This window comes from Vicia villosa, linkage group LG2, assembly GCF_029867415.1.
Source record: "Vicia villosa cultivar HV-30 ecotype Madison, WI linkage group LG2, Vvil1.0, whole genome shotgun sequence".
NCBI classification, from domain to species: domain Eukaryota; kingdom Viridiplantae; phylum Streptophyta; class Magnoliopsida; order Fabales; family Fabaceae; genus Vicia; species Vicia villosa.
This window is the reverse complement of record NC_081181.1, coordinates 189,619,972-189,642,017: the sequence shown is the minus strand read 5'-3', so window position 1 is coordinate 189,642,017 and position 22,046 is coordinate 189,619,972. Positions and strand designations below refer to the sequence as shown.

Sequence of the window (22,046 nt, the reverse complement as noted above, 5' to 3'; positions counted from 1 at the left end):
CTGATCTACCTTCTTACTTACCTCATCCTTACCTAGGACACATGTTGGATGCATAGGAGTTTTGGCTTCTTTGCTATCAGAAAGATTAAACTTCTTCAGAAGTTCTTTCACATACTTCGTTTGATGAACATAGGTTCCATCAGAAGTTTGGTTGATTTGAATCCCAAGGAAATACTTGAGTTTTCCCATCATGCTCATTTCAAATTCAGCCTGCATAGACTCAGCAAACTCCTTTCCAAGTGTAGCATTAGATGTTCCAAAGATGATATCATCAACATATATTTGACAGATTAAAATATCCTTTTTAAAGGTTTTACAAAAGAGAGTAGTGTCCACTTTTCCTCTAGTGAAACCATTTTCCACAAGGAAAGAACTTAAACATTCATACCAAGCTCTAGGAGCTTGCTTCAATCCGTATAATGATTTCTTTAATTTAAAAACATGATTTGGAGACTTGGAGTCTTCAAAACCAGGAGGTTGATGGACATAAACTTCTTCATCTATATAACCATTTAAGAAGGCACTCTTGATATCCATCTGATAAAGAGTGATGTTGTGTTGAGTGGCAAAAGAAATTAATAGACGAATAGATTCTAACCTGGCCACTGGTGCAAAGGTTTCTGTGTAGTCAATCCATTCTTGCTGACTGTAGCCCTGAGCAACCAGTCTGGCTTTGTTTCTTACCACTTCTCCCTTCTCGCTTAGCTTGTTTCTGAATACCCACTTAGTGCCGATGATGTTAAATCCTTTTGGTCTAGGAACCAAGTCCCATACATCATTCCTTGTAAACTGATTGAGTTCTTCTTGCATGGCAATTATCCAGTCTGGATCTTCTAGAGTTTGATCAACAGAAGTTGGCTCGATCAAAGAAATAAGACCTAATTGACAGTCTGCATTGTTCTTAAGGAATGCCCTTGTTCTGATGGGATCGTCTTTCTTTCCAAGGATCACATCTTCTGAATGAGCTGATGCAAGTCTGGGTGATCTTCTGACTGTTGGCTCTTCAGAAATCCTGAGATTCTCTAAAGAAGCAGCAACTTGATCTTCTGATCCATTGCTTCTGAGACTGCCAGCTTCTGCAGCTTTGCTTCTTGGTTCTACAGCTTCTGATATGACAATATCTATATATGCAAAATTCTCAAACTGCTTTGGTTTTTCAAGACTAAGCTTATCATCAAACCTGATATTGATTGATTCTTCTACAATCAATGTTTCAGTATTGTATACTCTGTAGCCTTTTGAGCGTTCAGAATATCCAAGAAGGAAACACTTTTGTGCTTTAGAATCAAACTTACCAAGATGATCTTTAGTATTCAGAATAAAACATACACATCCAAAAGGATGGAAATATGAAATGTTGGGCTTTCTGTTCTTCCACAATTCATAAGGAGTCTTATTTAGAATAGGTCTGATAAAGATTCTATTCTGAATGTAACATGCAGTGTTTATTGCTTCTGCCCATAAATGCTTAGCCATATTGGTTTCATTGATCATGGTTCTGACCATTTCTTGTAGAGTCCTATTCTTTCGCTCTACAACTCCATTTTGCTGTGGAGTTCTAGGACAAGAGAAATCATGGGCAATACCATTTTCTTTGAAGAACTCCTCAAAGAATCTGTTCTCAAATTCGCCACCATGATCACTTCTGACCTTAATGATCTTGCACTCCTTCTCAGATTGGATCTGAGTGCAGAATTCAAAGAACACTGAATGAGACTCATCCTTGTGTTTTAAGAACTTTACCCATGTCCAGCGGCTATAATCATCAACGATGACTAATCCATATTTCTTCCCTCTGACAGATGCTGTTTTGACTGGGCCAAACAGATCAATGTGCAAGAGTTCTAACGGCCTTGAGGTAGACACAACATTCTTAGACTTGAATGCAGGTTTGGAGAACTTGCCCTTCTGACATGCTTCACAAAGAGCATCTGATTTGTATTTCAGATTTGGGAGTCCTCTGACCAGATTTAGTTTGTTAATCTGAGAAATCTTTCTCAAACTAGCATGACCTAATCTTCTGTGCCAGACCCATTGCTCCTCAGAAACAGACATAAGACAAGTCACCTTCTGCTTCTCAAGATCAGAAAGATCAATCTTATAAATGTTGTTCTTTCTCTTGCCTGTAAATAGGATTGAGCCATCCTTCTGACTTACAGCCATGCAAGACTTTTGATTGAAGATTATATCATAACCATTGTCACTTAATTGACTTATGGACAATAAGTTATGCGTTAATCCTTCTACAAGAAGTACATTAGTTATGGAAGGAGAGTTACCAAGACTTATGGTTCCAGAGCCAATGATTTTGCCCTTCTGATCTCCTCCAAACTTGACTTCTCCACCTGATTTAAGCACCAGGTCTTGGAATGTAGACCTTCTTCCTGTCATGTGTCGCGAGCACCCAGAGTCCAGGTACCATGACATTTTGCTTTTTGTCCTCTTTGCAGCGAAGGATATCTGCAACAGAAATTATCTTTTCCTTAGGTACCCACAATTTCTTGGGTCCTTTCTTGTTAGTTCTCCTCAAGTTCTGATTGAACTTGGGTTTAGCATAATATTTAACAGGAGGAACAGCATGATATTCTTTAGGTTTGTCAGCATGATATTTCTTAGGATGTGTCACATGCTTCTTGGTGTGAACAGTGTTAAAACTCTGTGCATGTGAAGTGAGCCTAATATCATGTGCATGGCCATATTTGAACTGATCATACAATGGCTTGTATGTGATCTTCAGATCATCAATAGGTTCAAATTTATGTGAGGTATCACCCTCATAGCCAAAACCAAACCTTCTGTTTCCATAAACTCCATATATCATAGAAGCAAGATGACTTCTGCCAATACTTCTAGAAAAGAACTTTCTGAAGCTCGAGTCATATTCTTTCAGAATATGATTGAGACTCGGAATGGATTTTTCTGTTTCAGAAGGAGATCCACTATCTTTGGATAGATTTAAAACTTTTTCCTTCAGTTCAGAATTTTCCACTTCCAGCTTCTTAGTTTCAAATTCAAACGGCTTCTTCAGCTTTTTGTATTTGATACTAAGATGAGCCTTGAGTTCCAGAAGTTCTGTTAAACTGGAAACTAGCTCTTCTCTAGATAGTTCAAAAATACCTCCTCAGAATCTGATTCTGATGTAGATTCTGATCCATCATCTTCTGTAGCCATCAGCGCGAAATTGGCTTGCTCTCCTTCAGAGTCTGATTCTGATTCTGATTCAGAATCATCCCATGTTGCCATAAGACCTTTCTTCTTATGAAACTTCTTCTTGGGATTCTCCTTCTGAAGTTTTGGACATTCATTCTTGAAGTGTCCAGGCTCATTGCACTCATAGCAGACAGCCTTCTTCTTGTCAGATCTTCTGTCACCAGAAGATTCTCCTCGTTCAAATCTCTTTGAACTTCTGAAGCCTCTGAACTTCCTATGCTTGCTCTTCCAGAGTTGGTTTACCCTTCTGGAGATCATGGACAGTTCATCTTCTTCTTCTAATTCTGATTCTTCAGAATCTTCTTCTTTAGCCTGAAAAGCGTTAGTGCATTTTTTAACATTAGATTTTAATGCAATAGACTTACCTTTCTTTTGAGGCTCGTTTGCGTCCAGCTCTATTTCATGGCTTCTCAAGGCACTGATAAGCTCTTCCAAAGAAACTTCATTCAGATTCTTTGCAATCTTGAATGCTGTTACCATTGGACCCCATCTTTTGGGTAAGCTTCTGATAATCTTCTTTACATGATCAGCCTTGGTGTAGCCTTTATCCAGAACTCTTAATCCAGCAGTTAGCGTTTGAAATCTTGAGAACATCTTCTCAATATTTTCATCACCCTCCATCTTGAAGGCTTCATATCTCTGGATTAGAGCAAGAGCTTTAGTCTCCTTGACCTGAGCATTTCCCTCATGGGTCATTTTCAATGACTCATATATATCATAGGCCGTTTCCCTGTTAGATATCTTCTCATACTCAGCATGAGAGATAGCATTCAGCAAAACAGTTCTACATTTATGATGATTCTTGAAAAGCTTCTTCTGATCATCATCCATTTCTTGCCTTGTAAGCCTTACGCCACTAGCTTTCACTGGATGTTTGTAACCATCCATCAGAAGATCTCATAGTTCACCATCTAGACCAAGAAAGTAACTTTCCAGTTTATCTTTCCAGTATTCAAAGTTTTCACCATCAAATACTGGTGGTCTAGTATAACCATTGTTACCATTATATTGCTCAGCAGAGCCAGATGTAGATGCAGGTGGGTTTGTTGGAATTTCACCAGCCATCTTTTACTGAAGCGTTTTTCTCTTCCTGAATCTTTTCTAAACACAGTTAAGTGCTTGCACCTTAGAACCGGCGCTCTGATGCCAATAGAAGGATAGAAAAACACTTAGAAAGGGGGGGGGGGGTTTGAATAAGTGTAGTCTAAAAACTTGAACGATAAAAACAAATTGCACAGTTATTTTTATCCTGGTTCGTTGTTAACTAAACTACTCCAGTCCACCCCCTTGGAGTGATTTACCTCACCTGAGGATTTAATCCACTAATCTCAACAGATTACAATGGTTTTCCACTTAGTCCGCGACTAAGTCTTCTAGAGTATCCTGATCACAACCTGATCACTCCAGGAACAATTGCTTAGACACAAGCTAAGACTTTCTAGAGTATCCTGACCACCACGTGATCACTCTAGTTACAACTGCTTAGACACAATCTAAGACTTCCTAGAGTATCCTGATCACACTTGATCACTCTAGTTACTTACAAATTAATGTAATCAATTCTAAGAGTATTACAATGCTTCTGAAAAGCTATAATCACAACAGTGATATTTCTCTTAAAGTTTAAGCTTAATCTCACTAATATATTACAACAGCAATGTAGTGAGCTTTGATGAAGATGAAGTTTGTGAGCTTTGATTTGAACAGCGTTTCAGCAAGTTTGTATTCACAGAATTTGTCAGAATCGGTAACCTTGCTTCTCATCAGAACTTCATATTTATAGGCACTTGAGAAGATGACCGTTGGGAGCATTTAATGCTTTGCGTATTCCGTACAGCATTGCATTTAATGTTTCACTCTTTTGTCAACTACCTCGAGCCTTGTTTACGCTGTGTCTACTGACGTTGCCTTTAATAGCTTCTAACGTTCCTTTTGTCAGTCAGCGTAGCCTGCCATCTTGTACTTGCTTCTGATCTGATGTTTGTGTATACAACGTTTGAATATCATCAGAGTCAAACAGCTTGGTGCAGAGCATCTTCTTGTCTTCTGACCTTGAAGTGCTTCTGAGCGTGATACCATGAGAACTTCAGTGCTTCTGCTTCTGATCTCAAGTTCTTCTGATGCTTCCATAGACCCATGTTCTGATTCTGCTTGACCATCTTCTGATGTCTTGCCAGACCATGTTCTAATGTTGCATGCTGAACCTTCTGAGTCAAAGCTTCTGAGCGCTGATTTGTGCATACTCTTTATATATTTCCTGAAAGGGAAATTGCAGTGTATTAGAGTACCACATTATCTCATCCAAAATTCATATCCTTGTTATCATCAAAACTAAGAATATTGATTAGAACAAATCTTGTTCTAACATTCACACTGTCAACAAATCTTCTCCCAATTTCTCCCTCATCATACCAAATCTCTGACCCTAAACAGCGTGATGGTTACATAGTATAAGGAGTTTAGGACTAGAGAAGAGATGGTTCGACCCAATGTTTTGACTCTGGAGGAAAAGCTAAAAGAGGCTCGTTAGTCTAGGGATGGTTTGAGTAAGGAGACAAGGGCTGCCAAGGATGATTTGGCGGCAATTAAAAAGTCCTTCGAGGGTAAAGAGAACTATCTTTCTTTGTTGCAAAAAAGTTAATAATCTTTGTAGAAGAAATTGAAGAAGGTGAATGAATATGTGAAATTCATTACAAACCTAAAGGATATCTTGGAGAGGGTAATTCACTAAGGAAGAATTGTCCTTCCTTCCTAGATTATTATTCTTAAATAACCCTTTTGTCAATCTGAACGTGGAGAGCATTATGCTGGAAAAGTCAAATTTGAGGGGCACTTGTTAGATACCTCTAATAATTGATATTTGTATCTTCTTCGTTTTTGTATGATCGTGGACTTCTGGTCCTGGCCTTTTGTTCAGACCTCAAAACAAATACTCATTGAGAAAAAAATAGTTTTAATATTGTAAATAGATAACAAACCCTTGTATAAATATAATTATGATTATGATCTTATTTGTTATTTGAATATGCTCTTGAGTGAAAATAAATAAGATAGGTTCATTCATTCTAACTCAAAATATTATATTATAATATAATGATCCTAAAATAAATAGCATTCCTCAAAATGAAAAGAAAAAGAAAGAATATATCTAAGGATGTAAAAGTCGAGGATACAAAATCTGAGGATACAAATATTACTCGGGCAACAAGTAAATGTGAAAAGTATTTTAAAACAAGGTAGCCCATTAGATTCTTAATTTAAATTACAATATGACATTTGTGGACATTATAACTAGATAATAGACTTCACACTTCATCACTGGACTCTGATTCAATTTTTTATGTCTCTAAATTTGTGTATAATAATTTGAGCACCATATTGTGGTTGAAGAGTAATTATAGTGGATGGAGCATGAGCATAGATTGGTGAAAGTTCAAATGAGAAATATTGTAAAATCATTGTGATTGCCATCTTTGCTTCCATCATCGAAAAGTTTTGTCCAATGCAAATTCTAGGACCCCCTCCAAATGGAAAATATGAATATCTTCCATTTGTTGCTTTTAAAACACCTCAGAAAACCTTTCAGGATTGAACATCTTAGCATCATCCCCCCAGAGTTCGCAGTCATGGTGAAGCAAAATAATTGGTAAGAAAACTTCTATTCCAGCAGGTAATATAAGGTTTCCAAGTTTGACATCTTTCTCAATTTGCCGAGCAAGGCCAACTACATGAGGATATAACCTAAGAACTTCATACAAAATCATGGTGACCTATCACAAAAATATTTAAGTTAAAAAATAATAAGAGATTAAAAGGGCATTAAAGAAGACGCCGACAATAATAATAATAATAATAATAATAATAATAATAATAATAAGTACTTACAATCTTCAAATTATTTAGGCCATCATAGTCTGGTTTTTTCTTTCCAAAGATTTGTAACACCTCCTCCCTTGCACAATCTTGCCAATAAGGGTACCTACTCAACAATATCATTGTCCAAACAAGCAAAACTGAAGTAGTTTCTTGTCCAGCAAAATAGAACAATTTGCATTCCCCCACTACATCATCAAGAGTCATTCCTACATTCTTGTTGTTTGTATTTTCTTCGATTTCCTTGTGATTTGACTCAAGAAGAATACTTAATAAATCATTTGTAGTAGATTCACCAAGTTCTTTCTCCCTCTTGTCAATGATATCTTTAAGAGAAGATTTTATATCTCTGTCAATTTCATCCATCTTTCTATGGACAGTAGTAGGTACGAACCTATAAACAAAAATGTTGAAATATAGCTAAGAAAAATAAAAAGAACAAGTAAATAATTGTATGATATGAAAAGATTTCATTATACCTCCATAAAGGGATGAAAGATTTCACCATATCCTCCATTATAAGTTCAGCTAGTTCTCTTTGAAGTTTAAATATTCTTTTTCCTTCTTCGTAACTACTTCCAAATGATGTTCGAGAAATAGCATCACTGGCCAAGTTTTGAAGAAAAGGCCATACGTCTATTTCACAAGATTCATCCGAAGACAACATTTTCTCCCATTTGCTAATCAAATCATTGCAACTTGTCAAGAAAGATGGTGTCATAATCTGCAGTGTAAACATAAAAATAATGCAATTTAGAGAAATGTAGTGCATAAATATCCATATGTAAGAGCACATAGTTTGAAAGCAAAACAATGTAGTATGAAGAACTGCAGTTTGAAAGATAAAATAACACAGACTTGTTTCTAGCATTTATTCACATGTTGAGTTAACTTATCACTCATGATAATGTTTATTACTTAAAATGAAATTATTTAGGTTTAAAAGATTATAGCCTGAAACCGGAGGAACCTACTATGAAGAGACAAGCGTAAGCTTCTTTGGTCCCATGGCCAGTATTACCCTAAGTTAAAAGACGAGCTCCACCTGATTGACGTGAATATGACATTCCATTAAGAGATTTTAAATATTTAAACAACATATTTAAAAAATTTAATATAGTTGAGGATTTGTTGATTCCACTATCATTAAAAATACATTGGTATATTTCAAGTAGTCATTTTTAGTTAAACTTTATAATCAGTTTTTACATTTGTATTAATTAATAAACACATAAATTCATATAGGTCAACCAACTCGATAGTAACAAGTTAATAACTACTCTTTCAATAAATAATAAAAAAAATAAAAACTAATCAATAACTTTATATATGTTTAATAGAAACTAACCTTTAACTTTTCTAATTGGAAAGCAGGGTTGATAAGCCTTCTATGCTTGCTCCACTTTTCCCCTTTATGGCTAGCAAGGCCACTAACAAGTGACTTGAAAATTTTATTATTTCGCTTTGGGAATTCGTAGATCTTATTCAATACATCTTTTATTTGCTCAGGTTGTGTGAGAGTCACCATTGGCTTTGTTCCGAACCAAATAAAAGAATTCTTACCTGCATACAATTAGCAATTCTATAAGTGGGTGTTAGATGGTTATGCTAGGATGAACTTATTAATCATTTTTATTATATTGATTCAAAACTCAATCAATTACGAAATATAATTTGCGATTAATAGAGGAGTTAGATGTTGGTGGAGTTATAACTAACTCCACCACTACTAACTTCCTTCAAACTATAGAATCAATCCGAAAAACTACCCTTAGTCAACATTAGTTTGAAGGAAAATTTAACCTTAGTTTTTTTGGAAAGTATTAAATTGAGGTTAAATTTTTAACATTTAGTTTAAAGTTGCACCATTTAAACCTCCTCTTTGTAGAATGCCATTAAGAAAGGCACTGTTAATAGTCAACAATTTGTAGGAATGACCCTTATTGTTGTAAGCTTGACCACATGAGAAAAAAATCTCATTTTATTCCAATCTAAATTGTTGATGGAAGCCTTTAATCACCAAATGTGTTTTGTACTTACTCACAGTCCCATCTAGATTTTTTTTAATTTAAAAATTCATTTGCAACCTAGTACCTACAACTTTCTTATGACTAAATAACTAACTCAACTACTTCTATCTGCCTTCTACATGCCTTCTAAGTATATAACCAATAAAAAAAATTAAGATATAGCTAAAACAATAGTTTGAATAATTGAACAACTAAAATTATATCTATTAAGATACAATCAAAAGCGAAATAAAATAATATAATATTACAAATTAATAATACAAACTTACAAAATAAAAACCTTGTCTTTAAAAAATCTTACTTTGATTTCTTTACGAAAAAATTGTTGGGAAAATAACAAAACATAAAGAAAAAAAGAGGAACAAAACAATAACACAAGAGATTAATGTGAAAACTTCAAAATTGAAGAAAATCATGGTCGTTGTCAATAGACAACTAAAGAATAACACAATTGTTACAACACATAATATAATCCCTACTATCTAATGCCCTTAGTACACCCACACACTCCAAAACAAATATTTAACTACATCTCCCAACACTCTAATACAAGTGCATTGGAGAACAAAGAAAGTCAAATACAAGTTTAAAGTACTTTTGACTAATGCATCTTGTAACGAAGAACTTAAATCCTATATATAGCCTTAAATTCTTTCTTCCATCATTAAATTAAGCGATGTGCGACTTAGAAAAACTTTAATCCTATATATAGCTTTGGACTCCTTATTCCTTCATAAAACTAAGCAATGTGAGACTTCTTCAACATACATATTTTCAATCAACTCCAACAATCTTCACCTTGATTGAAAATAATACATTAACTTTCATTGTCTTCACTGACAATCATACTCCACCATAAAGAGTATCAACATGTATATTTTCAATCAATCTCAATAATTTCCACATTGATTGAAAATAATACATCAAAATACATTGTCTTAATTGACAATCATACTCCACCATAAAGAGTATAGTCACTTGAAGCTACACCACTCCAAGAATTTTCACATTGTTTTCACTAACAATCATAGTCTTAAAAACTATCATACTCTCTCATGAAGAATATATTTCACTTGAAGATCAATCACTTCAAGAGCATTGTCATCACCGACAGTCCTATACTTTATTATGAAGAATAAATTTCACTCAAAGCTAAAACACTCCAAGAATTTCACATGTCAAAAACTAGGTCGAAAACTTATGGTGCAACTTCCTTGTTGACAAGAAGCTCTTCAACCACCGACATAATCTTGCACCTTGTGTAATCTTGATTGTATCAACACATCTTTGACTTAAACTTTCCACAAGTCAAAAACAATTCTTCCATCAATTTTCTCTAGCCCAAATTACACAGTGGAATTTTTTACTATAACTAAACAACTTTTTCACAGCCATGGCCTTCTTTTTTAATGTGGAAGATCAGGCAAAGTTGTTGCCATAGAGCATACTAAGAATACTTATCCTCGGATTGAATCAGGCTCTAATACCAACTGTTGGGAAAATAACAAAACATAAAGAAAAAAGAGGAACAAAACAACAACACAAAAGATTAAGGTGGAAACTCCAAAAACCAGTTACGGTCGTTGTCAATAGACAACTAGAGAATAACACTATGTAAAAATTATTATAACACATCATATATCATCAATTATCTCAACCCTCAGTACACCCACACCCTAAAAAACAAGTATTTAACTACATCTCAAAAACTAAACTTAGCGATGTGGGACTTAAAAAAATTTAATCATATATATAGTCTTAAACTCTTTCCCAAAACTAAGTGATGTGGAATACTTTTCTACTTTCTTGAGTTTGATAAAATTTTAAAAATATAAGATAAAACTAATAACTCAAAGAATGCTAAGAAAGATATATACAACCAAAGTGAAAATTTATGAACATTTAAAATTAGGAGAGCGAATGAGAAATATATGTTCAAATGTTCAGAACAAAAACAAACATACCATGAATTTTAACACTCTGTTGGAAGTAGGGACTAACACGTGGAACAATATCATCGGAGAGATTCATGGATTTAGATTTAGCTTCCTTTTCCATCCTAAAAAGATCCTTAACATCCCCAACCAAAATCCTGTATGAATTACCATGAAGTCCTTGTTCTCTTAACAGCTTCTCTAGCTGCTTTGGCCTCAGCCACAACCAATTCAACACCCTCCAAGCACTTGTCAAACAAAGTATCAATATGATGAAAAAAATGCCTGAAATCCATTCCATTTTTATGTTAGTAGTTGGTGATGCAAAAAAGATAGATAATGTAACAAAAGGAAATGAACGTGTTTACATATTAAAAGACATTTTAGGTTATCTTTTTGTGCTTTATGTTATCCTTTTGTTCTTTTCCCTCTAGCTTTGTCATTTTTCGGTGAACAAAGGAATATGAAAGATGCTTTCTTATTTTTATATTCCCTGTCACTATATTATAAAAATGACTAAGAGTCTTTATGTAATATTTTTTATGCAACTCAATTTTTTTTAATGTTTTAATTGAGCGTTATGAAATATATATATATATATATATATATATATATATATATATATATATATATATATATATATATATATATATATATATATATATATATATATATATATATATATATATATGTAAGCAATTTTCATTGTATTATTTAAATTATGAAAATAATCATATATAATGATGGGACATTACTTTACATGATTTACTGAGCATGATCTTATAAAAGGCAAGAGCAATGAGACCTAGTCTTAGGTCTAGTATATATATAATATTGGCAATAACTAATAGATATTTCTCTCATAATTAAACTGGATTTCCTTCGGTGTTTTAGAAAGCAAGTATCAAAGGTATGATTTTACTACAAGAAAAAATAATATAACAAACAAATTTTATCCACGGCGTCGTGGTCGTTGGTAAACAACATTAAAATGCAACATTAGGGGTGCTGAATCCAAATACAATTAAGAAAATCAGTTCGAAATATATATCAATCAGCTGGAAAAAAAACCTATGCGAAAGCGGATAACAGGTTAACCAACCACATGTTCTTATCAATGCTCAAAGGACCTATTTGCCTAACTTCAAACCAATCTCAAGACAAATTTTTTGAAAGCAAAATAATATCTTCCACACCTTTACATCCTCCTTTGAACAAAATGTCATTCCTCGTGAGCCAAATAGACCACATTGTTGACATCCAAAAAAGGAGCTTCATTCCAGACTTGAAACTAAGCAAGTGATCCCCCAGAGATTCCGCACGATGAGGATCGGAGCCAAACCAAGCCACCTAAACACTGATCTTCACGCCGTAACTGAAATGGGACAGCAGAGAAAGAGAAAGAGGCGAGGGCGAAATTCCTCAAATCCCAAATACAACGGACACACTAGATCGTGTTAACCCGAAAGCACTCACGCTTAGCTAACTCGTCTTTCTCCGATGGAAGAGAAGGAAATGACTAAGGTCTTTCTCAAGACTTTGAGTTCATTTTACTATGATAGAATGGTGACAGGTGTGCCCAATGATTTTATCGAGATGGTAAACATGAGGATGTGATTTAAAGAAGGCATCCGAGAGGACCGTTTATCCAAAGAAGCTACTTCATCATCATCTGGTGGTGGAATGAAGAAATTTGGTGGTAACTTTATCAAAAAGAAAGAAAAAACTATGAGCGTTGTCTTAAGAGGAAGAAAAAGACAGTATCAATCACGATAAATTGTCGGTGTTACTCATATCGCTTTAATATTTAGTATATATTATTTACTAAATATCGTTTTAATTTACAAAGCTCATAAACCTAAATTTTGTGGACCATCTTTTTTTAGGCACTGCCCGTATAGAGATACCAGACACTCGTGCATTTTTCTGACATGCATAACATTATTTCATTCCTTTTATTAAAATGATTGCATCACTATTGTATTTACCAATGGCTTGATTTTTGGATCGTGTCTTGCAACTACAACGTGTGGCTTATCAATGAGACATGCAGACTACTCTTAAATACTCCCTTCCACCACTATTATAAAAAAAATATTCTTTTATTTTGGTTATTTTTTATGGAGACTAAATACAGTAATATAAACCTAAAAAGAAATATTTAGGTATTTTTAGGCCAGAAGGTGTAACAATAAAGAATTTAATTGAAATACACTGGCGGTGTAAAGAAGTTTTACACCGTCAGTGAATCACAACCGTTCATTTATTGAAAGTGTTTGACTTTTATTTTAATTTTTTAAAAAGTAATATAATTGAGTGGTTGTGATATATTGATAGTGTAAAATATTTTACACTGACAATGCATAACAATTAAACTCATAAATAAAATTCTTATTTTACATCGTCACATTTCGAATTTATAATAAAGAGCGGCAAACACAAGTAGAGTAACATCCCCTTCATTTCTCTCCCTCAATCTGCTGTGAACACCTCATTCCTTTTCTCCTACGTAACCCTCACTCCGAACCCCCCACCATTATTCTTCGCTCTTCTCTACCGCATGTTCTTTCGTATTCACCATCAATTCCGCCAAGAACCTTCTTCAGACTCGTCCATACTGTAAACCCTAATTCCCAAATTCTCCTCCTCCTTTTTCACCCTTACTCATCCATCTCTCACAATTTATCTCTACATTGTCAATTGCAAGTACTTCCCATATGTTGCTTGCAAGTTATGCTCTGATTGCAACAAATCAAAGGAGAATCAATTCGGTAAGATTCATTCCTTCTGTTACGTGCTTCCTTTCGCGCTTCACTCTTTATCTTTATCTTATATTTTACCAAAATTCTTGACTGTGAATAGCTTTATTAATATTGGTTAGAATATTAGCATTTCTGGCCATGAGATTTGCCTTGTTTGTTATCTTTGTAACTCTGTTGATCTTAGTGATTATATTGGAGAAATACAAATTCAATAATTTTATTTCTCTACTTGTATGAAAACTGAAAACTTTTATTTTACAATGTCTATGTGGTCATAGGCTGACATAAAAATATTTTAATGCACAAGCTAAAGGGAAAATGTATCTGGCGGTGGTAAGACCTTGACCTACGATGATGTTGTACGGGACAAAATGTTGAACGGTTAAGACACGAGTAGCAGAGATGAGGATGTTGCGTTGGATGTGTGGTAAGACTAACATACTAAGATTAAAAATGACAATATTAGAGAGAGTGTTAGGATAGTACCTATAGGCTATAGTAGAAAAGATAGTGAAAAATAGACTTAAGTGGTTTGCACATGTAGCAAGAAGACTTGTAGATTATTTGATTAGGAGAGTAGATAAGATGGAGAGAGGTCAAACAACTAGAGGTAGAGGAAGACCTTGAAAAACTATAAGAGAAGTTATTAAGAAAGATCTCGAGATTAATGATTTGGATAGAAATATGGTCCTGGATAGAACTTTATGGTGAAAGTTGATCCATGTAGCCGTCTTCACTTAGTGGGATAAGGCTTGGTTGTTTGTTATTGTATATTTTAATGCAATTTGACAGATTTTAGTGTATTCGTGTTTCATTGGAGGCGGGGCATGCTGTTGGGTATAGGGGCAGGGCCATGGCCATGGCCACTGTTTTTTGTGTGGCCTGCTATGTTGCCATCATCAAGCTTCTGTTTGCTGTTTGTGTCAAAGCTTGGGTGGGTTGTGCATTACCCTTGGGGTCTGCAGTAGGCAGATTTGCTAATCTGGGTATGTCTTGTGCTCGCATTTAGAATCTCATTAGTCTAGGATAGTTAAGAACTCATTGGTAAGGGGAACACATACATATTTAGTTGCACATAAGGACATGTTTTATTTACTCAGATTCTTTTGCAAGTCGAAGAGTAAAAGTGGCCAAGAATTTTTATACTTTATAAATGAAAACAATTAGAAATAAAGAGTAATTAAAAGAAAAGGTATGATATGAAGAGAAATAACAATGATGCATTATTTATATTGTAATGTAACTTACAAAGTTGGACAGATTAGATTTGATAGAATGATATATGTAATACAGAACACCAACTTTCATTATAAAAATCCCCACTTCAAATTGAAACATCAACAGGAAACTCTTGAACCTCATCACTCCAAGGATTAATCTCCTCAATTGGATCAATATTCCTTAATGCATACCAAACAACAGTATTACACTTAAATCCAGAACCAAATGCAAGTTGCCAAATCCTATCACCTTCTCTTATTCTTCCCTTAGCTTCACAATAAGCCAAAACATACCAAACAGAACTACTTGAAGTATTGCCATATCTAAAAAGTGTCATCCTTGAAGGCTCAATTTGCCAATCACTTAATCCAAGCACCTTTTGCATCTCATCTTGAACTGCTTTTCCACCAGTATGAATGCAAAAGTGCTCAAAACACAATTTAAAATCAGGTGTATAAATCTTCATATTCTTGTTAAAGTACTTTTTAACAACAAAAGATGAAACAAACTTTAATTGTTCTAATAAAGGTAAAACATGTTTTCCAAGTGTTGTGATGTTTTCTTTAAGTGCAAAACCTGCTGAACTCATTAAGTCTTTTGAAAGTGATATTCCCGTGATTTTGTTTGTTTCATCTTCTCTTAGAAGGATTGAATTATAGCAACTGTCTTGTGAACCAATGTGTGTACAAACAGTGTGTTTAAGACAATACTTTGAACGGTGAGAATCAGAGGAAATGTTTGAGAGTAAGATTGCTGCACCACCTACACGAAATAGACAATTTGAAACAAGCATTGATCTGTTGTTTCCTAAATACCATCCACTGTTGATATTTTCTGTGCTCACTACTAAAGCATATGAATTTTGATGTACCTATGCATATAAAACTATTAGCCAAAACAAAAGAATGATGATAAAATAGAAAACAATTATCAAGAAAACTATTATCTAACCTGCAGGAGTTGTTTGGCAAGGTCGATGGCTATGAGTCCAGCACTACAACCCATACCACTTAAATTATAGCACAAAACTCGATCCTTAAGTTTGTAATGGTTAACAACCATAGCACTTAAAGAAGGTGAAGGATTGAAAATAGAACAATTTGTTATGAGTATGTCTATATCTTCAACCTTCATTTTTGTCTTCAACAGAAGCTCATCAACAGCACCAAAAATCACTGATTCAGTCTCTTTCATTGCTTCCATAGTACAAATTCTTGGTGGAACTACCATTAAGGATTCAGGCACATAAGTCTTGTCACCAAATCCAGACCTATCTGTAATTTTCTTTTGAAAATCTATGCTCTCATCTTTAAAATGTCCTCCACATTTTGATTTTTCTATAAAAAAATCCTTACTGCACATGGTTTTAGGGGAAGGTTTATAGCATACAAAATCTACTAGATATATCTTTTTGGAGCATTTCTTTAGGTAAAAGGTTGCTATTGATGCCATTAACAAACACCATTGAAAATGTGAGAAAAATATTTGAATATTTAGAAAGGCTCTAATGATGGAGAGGAAAGGAGCTAAGAAGAAGAATGACATTGAAAACATACTCATGATGTTGGATATGCCATGGTTCCTGTCTAAAAGCTTTCCTATTTATAGAGTTGTAAAAGTGAACAAGAGGATACATTGAAAATAAAAATTAATGCATCCCTTTCATAATATGTCACATATGCAAAAACAAATATCTAGCTGGACTCCACATAATTTAGTTGGATTTGCATGAACTTTAATCAACTTTAATCAGTAAAAGAAAGTATGAGAGAGTATTTGTACTAAAAAGTGTGTTATTATCATTTCTTAAAAATAAGCAACCTTGGCTCACTTGCAAAGGTAGTTACCTGAACTGAATTATTCTATTATTTTATTAAAAATAATCTTGTTATTATTCATTATAAGTGCATACTCCCAAAAGATCAAAAGAACCCTCCTCAAATCATCCTCTCATCCACCATTCTATTATAAGTGCATACTCCCAAATGATCAAAAGAACCCTCCACAACTCATCATCTAACCCATTTAATATTTCAACCAAAATAAAATTTAACCCATTAAACATATGCTCCATCAATTAAAATATCTCATTACCAACAGAGTTGGATCTAAAAAAAACTTGTTTCATATGACATAATGTATCAATGTTCAAATTTTAGTCGGAGAAGTGTCTACATTTTATATTTGACTGTGATTCGGTTATGATTATTAATATATAGACTTTTTAAAGTGATTTTAAATGACTTAAGTCAATTTCTAACGTGATTTATATTATACCAATTCAGCAGAGGATCTTTTAAGTCGATAGATCATTTTCATATCAGTTGTTATGTAATGTAAAACCTGTAGTTTTACAATAATAAGTTTTACTTGTTACGAGTTGTCTATTTTCTGACTTGTTGTCTGCTAATTGTAATCTTGGATATTTTAAATGTGATGGAATAAGATAAAAAAAATTTTCCTTGACTTTCTGTTGTGATTAGATCTTGAAGAAATTTTCTTAGAATTTTTTTAAAGAATAAGATTGAAACACTACAATCATCTAATTTTCTATAGTGGAGATATTTTACTGGACTAGTAACGTAATTTTTCCCTTTCACATTGAGAGAGCTTTCCACGTAATTTTTTTGCGTGATTTTACTACTCCAGTCTCTTTAAGTTCACAAAAGAGGGAAATTATATAGACATTTCCCAACATTGATATCAGAGTTAGGATGCCAAGGTGTTGTAGTCACAAGAAAAAGTTAGCATTCTCTATATGGTTGCAACAGCATTTGATCTTTCACATGAGAAAAGAAATATTCTTGTCGCTGGATATAAAGTGTGTTAATATGTTAGTACATGTCTAGGAAAGCCCTGACTAAGGAAATACTTGGTATTTAAACGTGTCTCTTTGACCCACCTCTCTTTTCTAAGAATTTACCTGGTGCACTATATTCACGAACTCATTTAATTCTAGTATACAACACTAGTCCTGTTGGTTAAAAAAAAATAAAAATAATGTCTTGTATGAAGGGGCAAACACTTGAATCCCGTGAAGATTGTCCAGCAGACAAGAAACACGGAGTGTCTTTTCAAAAATCAGATAGTGCAAGATGAAGAGCTCAAATTCTAGGTTTTGTTTACTTAGATGTGTGCTCAACCTCAACATTTGAAAGGTCCCTTGGTGGCGCTAATTACTTTGCAACTTTCATTAAAGATTGGTCAAGAAAGGTGTGGGTGTATCCATTGGAGACGAAAGTTCAAGTTTTTTAAGTTTTCAAAGTGTTCCTTGATTTTGTTGAATGAGCATATGGAAAAAAGCTAAAATGTTTGAGAACTTATAATGCTGGGTAGTACATAGGTCAATTCGAGGATTATTAAAAGATTCATGAAATTATACATGAGAAAGTACATATTCCAAAAGTTGAAAGATTAAAGCTTGATGCTAACTTGCTAAGTCAAAAGAATGCATATATTCTGTTTTAATTTGGGTTACCAAAAGATGAATTTGGGTTCCGACTATGGGATCCAGCAAAAAAAAATTTGTATGAAGCAAAGATGTGACATTCTATGAAGATCATACAATCTCTGACATTCAATCTAAGACGTCAAAAACCATCATAGTACACAGTTCTATACTAAAAAGAACAAGATTCTCAAATGAGAAGACCAACAAGAGCTAGACAACCATCAAAAAGATATTTCTCAGATGAATATGTCGGTATCACTGGTGAAGGGGATTTGCTTTCTTCACCCAAAAATATTGGTGTTCTTGTTCATCAATCGTAGTGATAATCTATAACATACTTGTCTACACTATAAAATTTTATACTATTCAAATGATTCTGTTGTCGATTTTTTTGTCTATTATCTGTGGAAATGACAAGTTTAATGGATAAATTTTTTTTTATCATATTGGTTTCTTCACCCCCATTTTGTTGGCAATTTGTGTCTTTGTGAAACCTCTTATTTGTTCTGAGTTGAATGCTTTTGTGTCAGGTTAAAGATAATGCATTTAAGTAGATACTAGACTAATAATAAATCATATTTGCAGTTTGGTTCTGGTTCATTTTGTCAGTTGGGGAGGAAAGTAGCAGATTTTCCACCTTAGCTGGCTTTTATGCAGTTGCGGCTCAAATGGCCTAGGCAGATTGTTCTTCAATTATTCTCTCGTACAGTTCTGTAGCTTCAAGTGTTTCTGCTGGGTTGCTGCGACTGCTTTGTTTTTAGTAGCGGCCAGCAGGGTCTTCTGTTGGGTCAGGAGGTAGGGCCGGAGGTGTTTTTTCTGTGGCCTGCTATGTTTCTGCCATCAAGCTCTGGTTTTGCTGTTTCACTCTCGTGTTTTGGTTTTCAACCTGGCTTTTTGTTAGTTTGTGTGCCTTTGCTGTCAAAGCTTGGATGGTTTATGCATTTCCATTGGGGCCTGCTGTAGACAGATTTGCCGATCCGGGTATGTCTTATGCTCGAATTTAGAATTTTATATATTTATTTAGCCGATTTAATAAAAACATTAGTATAGGATAGCTAAGATCTAATCGGTAAGGGGATAAACACACATACATATATATTCATTATTTATATTGTGATATAACATACAAAGTTGGACAAATTTGATTTGACAGAAAGATATATAATAAGGAACACCAACTTACATTATACAAAATCTCCACTTCAACTTCAAACATCAACAGGAAACTCATGAACCTCATCACTCCAAGCATTAATCTCCTCAATTGGATCAACATTCCTCAATGCACGCCAAACCGCAGTATTACACTTAAATCCAGAACCAAATGCAAGTTGCCAAATCCTGTCACCTTTTCTTATTCTTCCCTTAGCTTCACAATAAGCCAAAGCATACCAAACAGAACTACTAGACGTATTACCAAATCTATAAAGTGTCATCCTTGAAGGCTCAATTTGCCAATCACTTAATCCAAGTACCTTTTGCATCTCATCTTGAACAGCTTTTCCACCAGTATGAATACAAAAGTGCTCAAAACACAACTTAAAATTAGGTGTATAAACTTTCATATTCTTGTTAAAATACTTTTTAACAACAAAAGATGTAGCAAACTTTAATTTCTCTGATAAAGGCAAAACATACTTTCCAAGTGTTGTGATATTTTCCTTAAGTGCTAAACCAGCTGAACTCATTAAGTCTTTGGAAAGTGCTATGCCTCTGATTTTGTTTGTTTCATCTTCTCTTTGAATGACTGAATTGTAGCAACTGTCTTGTGAACCTGTGTGTGTACGAACCGTGTGTTTAAGAAGATACTTTGAACGTCGAGAATCAGAAGAAATGTTTGAAAGTAAGATCGCTGCCCCGCCTAAACGAAATAGACAATTCGTAATAAGCATTGATTTGTTGTTTCCTTTGTACCCTCCACTGTTGAGATTTTCTGTGCTCACTACTAATGCATATGAGTTTTGATGTACCTATACATATAAAAAAATTAAATCAAAATAAATAAGCTTCATTATCTAATATAGACTTAAAAAAAAATAAAATTGGACCCTTACCTGTAAGAGATGTTTAGCAAGGTCAATAGCTATGAGTCCAGCACTACAACCCATACCACTTAAATTATAGCACAAAACTTGATCCTTAAGTTTGTAATGGTTAACAACCATAGCACTAAGAGAAGGTGTCGGACTGAAAATACAACAATTTGTTATAAGAATATCAATATCGTCAACCTTCATTTTTGTCTTCAACAAAAGCTCATCAATTGCAGCATAAATCACTGATTCTGTTTCTTTCTTTTCTGCATTAAGAGTGCAAATAATAGGTGGGATTTTCAATGAGTCCTCTGGCACATAAGTCTTGTCACTAAATCCAGACCTATCGACAATTTTTCTTTGGAAACTTATGCTCTCATCTTTAAAAACTCCAGAAGCTTTTAAGTTATGTATAAACAGTTCCTTACTACAAAGACAGCAAGGTAAAGGTTTATGACATGCAAAATCTACTAGATATACTTTTTTTGAGCATTTCTTTAAGTAAAAGGTTGATATTGATGCTATTAAGCAACACCATAGGAAGGGTGAGAAAATGTGATTAGACTTGAAAAATATTTGAATATTTAGATAGGCTGTAATGATAGAGAGTAAAGAAGATTTAGATTGAGCTAATAAAAAGAATAATATTGAAGACATACTCATGATGCTGCTGGAGATGCTATGTTTCAGTGTAAGAGGCTTCCTATTTATAAGACTTAAACTGTTACTTTCAATTTGTATAGGTGTTTTATTGATTATTTACTTAATTAAACCATTTAATTAATACTGTAAACATAACACTCATATTATTATATTATTATTTTGTATTTATCATAATTATAATAATAATAATAATAATAATAATAATAATAATAATAATAATAATAATAATAATAATAATAAAATCCAAGAGCACTTAGACACTTGGATGAGGTGGGAAGATATCCCTTTCAGCTTAATTAGAGATTCTCCTGAATTTTGTCATCGATACACAACAATGTTAAATTCTTTTTTTTTTTGTTGGCTTTGACACTTTGGTTCCTAGGGGAAAGGGGCCCTAGTAATCCAGAGCTTGTGCCGAGAGGTATGGGCACTGGCCAAGCATTGTTCCCACTTAGGAATCAAACCCGGTATTCCCGGATTGCGTCCTTAGCGGAAGCTTCTTTACCACTGGAGTCCAAATGTTTGGTTAATGTTAAATTATCTTTGAGAAAGAGGTTTGTTGTCTATTATGGTTCTCTTGGCTCGAGAAATTAATTACAGCAGTTGCGCGTAGAGAATATTTGATTTCTATCGAAAAAAGATTAATAAGATGATCATAATAGACAAAATTTTACAAGCAGTTGCGCGTAGAGGATATTTGATAATCATGCGTAAAATTAATTAATAAAATTTCAATTCTCTTTCAATCAAAATCATTTTCTTTTTTGTTAAATACATTTTTCCCTATAAAAATTTAAATATTTTTCGTTTCTATTAAAATACTGTAGTTTTTAATCCTCTAAAATATTTCTATCTACATAAATGATTTT

General features: G+C 33.8%; 2 protein-coding genes and 1 pseudogene across 2 annotated transcripts; all 3 read right to left on the bottom strand.

The window, feature by feature from the left end:
• Positions 1-6,334: 6,334 nt before the first annotated feature.
• On the bottom strand, positions 6,335-11,442 carry LOC131653352 (cytochrome P450 716A67-like; annotated as a pseudogene).
• Positions 11,443-15,009: 3,567 nt separating this feature from the next.
• Positions 15,010-16,698, bottom strand: LOC131653354 (3-ketoacyl-CoA synthase 2-like). The gene is made up of 2 exons (XM_058923466.1): positions 15,982-16,698; positions 15,010-15,901 (listed from the first exon to the last, which is right to left on the bottom strand). The coding sequence occupies exons 1-2, from the start codon at positions 16,588-16,590 to the stop codon at positions 15,134-15,136; spliced, it is 1,377 nt and encodes a 458-aa protein (XP_058779449.1). The 5' UTR covers positions 16,591-16,698; the 3' UTR covers positions 15,010-15,133.
• A 2,861-nt stretch (positions 16,699-19,559) lies between these two features.
• On the bottom strand, positions 19,560-21,192 carry LOC131653353 (3-ketoacyl-CoA synthase 2-like). Its single transcript, XM_058923465.1, has 2 exons — positions 20,536-21,192; positions 19,560-20,451 (listed from the first exon to the last, which is right to left on the bottom strand). Exons 1-2 carry the CDS (start codon positions 21,175-21,177, stop codon positions 19,690-19,692), a joined length of 1,404 nt encoding a protein of 467 aa, XP_058779448.1. The 5' UTR covers positions 21,178-21,192; the 3' UTR covers positions 19,560-19,689.
• Positions 21,193-22,046: the final 854 nt, after the last annotated feature.

Excerpts from the sequence above, each read along its gene's own strand:
- LOC131653354 (XM_058923466.1), bottom strand. The coding sequence starts at position 16,590 with ATGAGTATGTTTTCAATGTCATTCTTCTTCTTAGCTCCTTTCCTCTCC. Across the intron at positions 15,902-15,981 it reads TTGCCAAACAACTCCTGCAG|GTACATCAAAATTCATATGC; the intron begins GTTAGATAATAG and ends TTATATGCATAG.
- LOC131653353 (XM_058923465.1), bottom strand. The coding sequence starts at position 21,177 with ATGAGTATGTCTTCAATATTATTCTTTTTATTAGCTCAATCTAAATCT. Across the intron at positions 20,452-20,535 it reads TTGCTAAACATCTCTTACAG|GTACATCAAAACTCATATGC; the intron begins GTAAGGGTCCAA and ends TTATATGTATAG.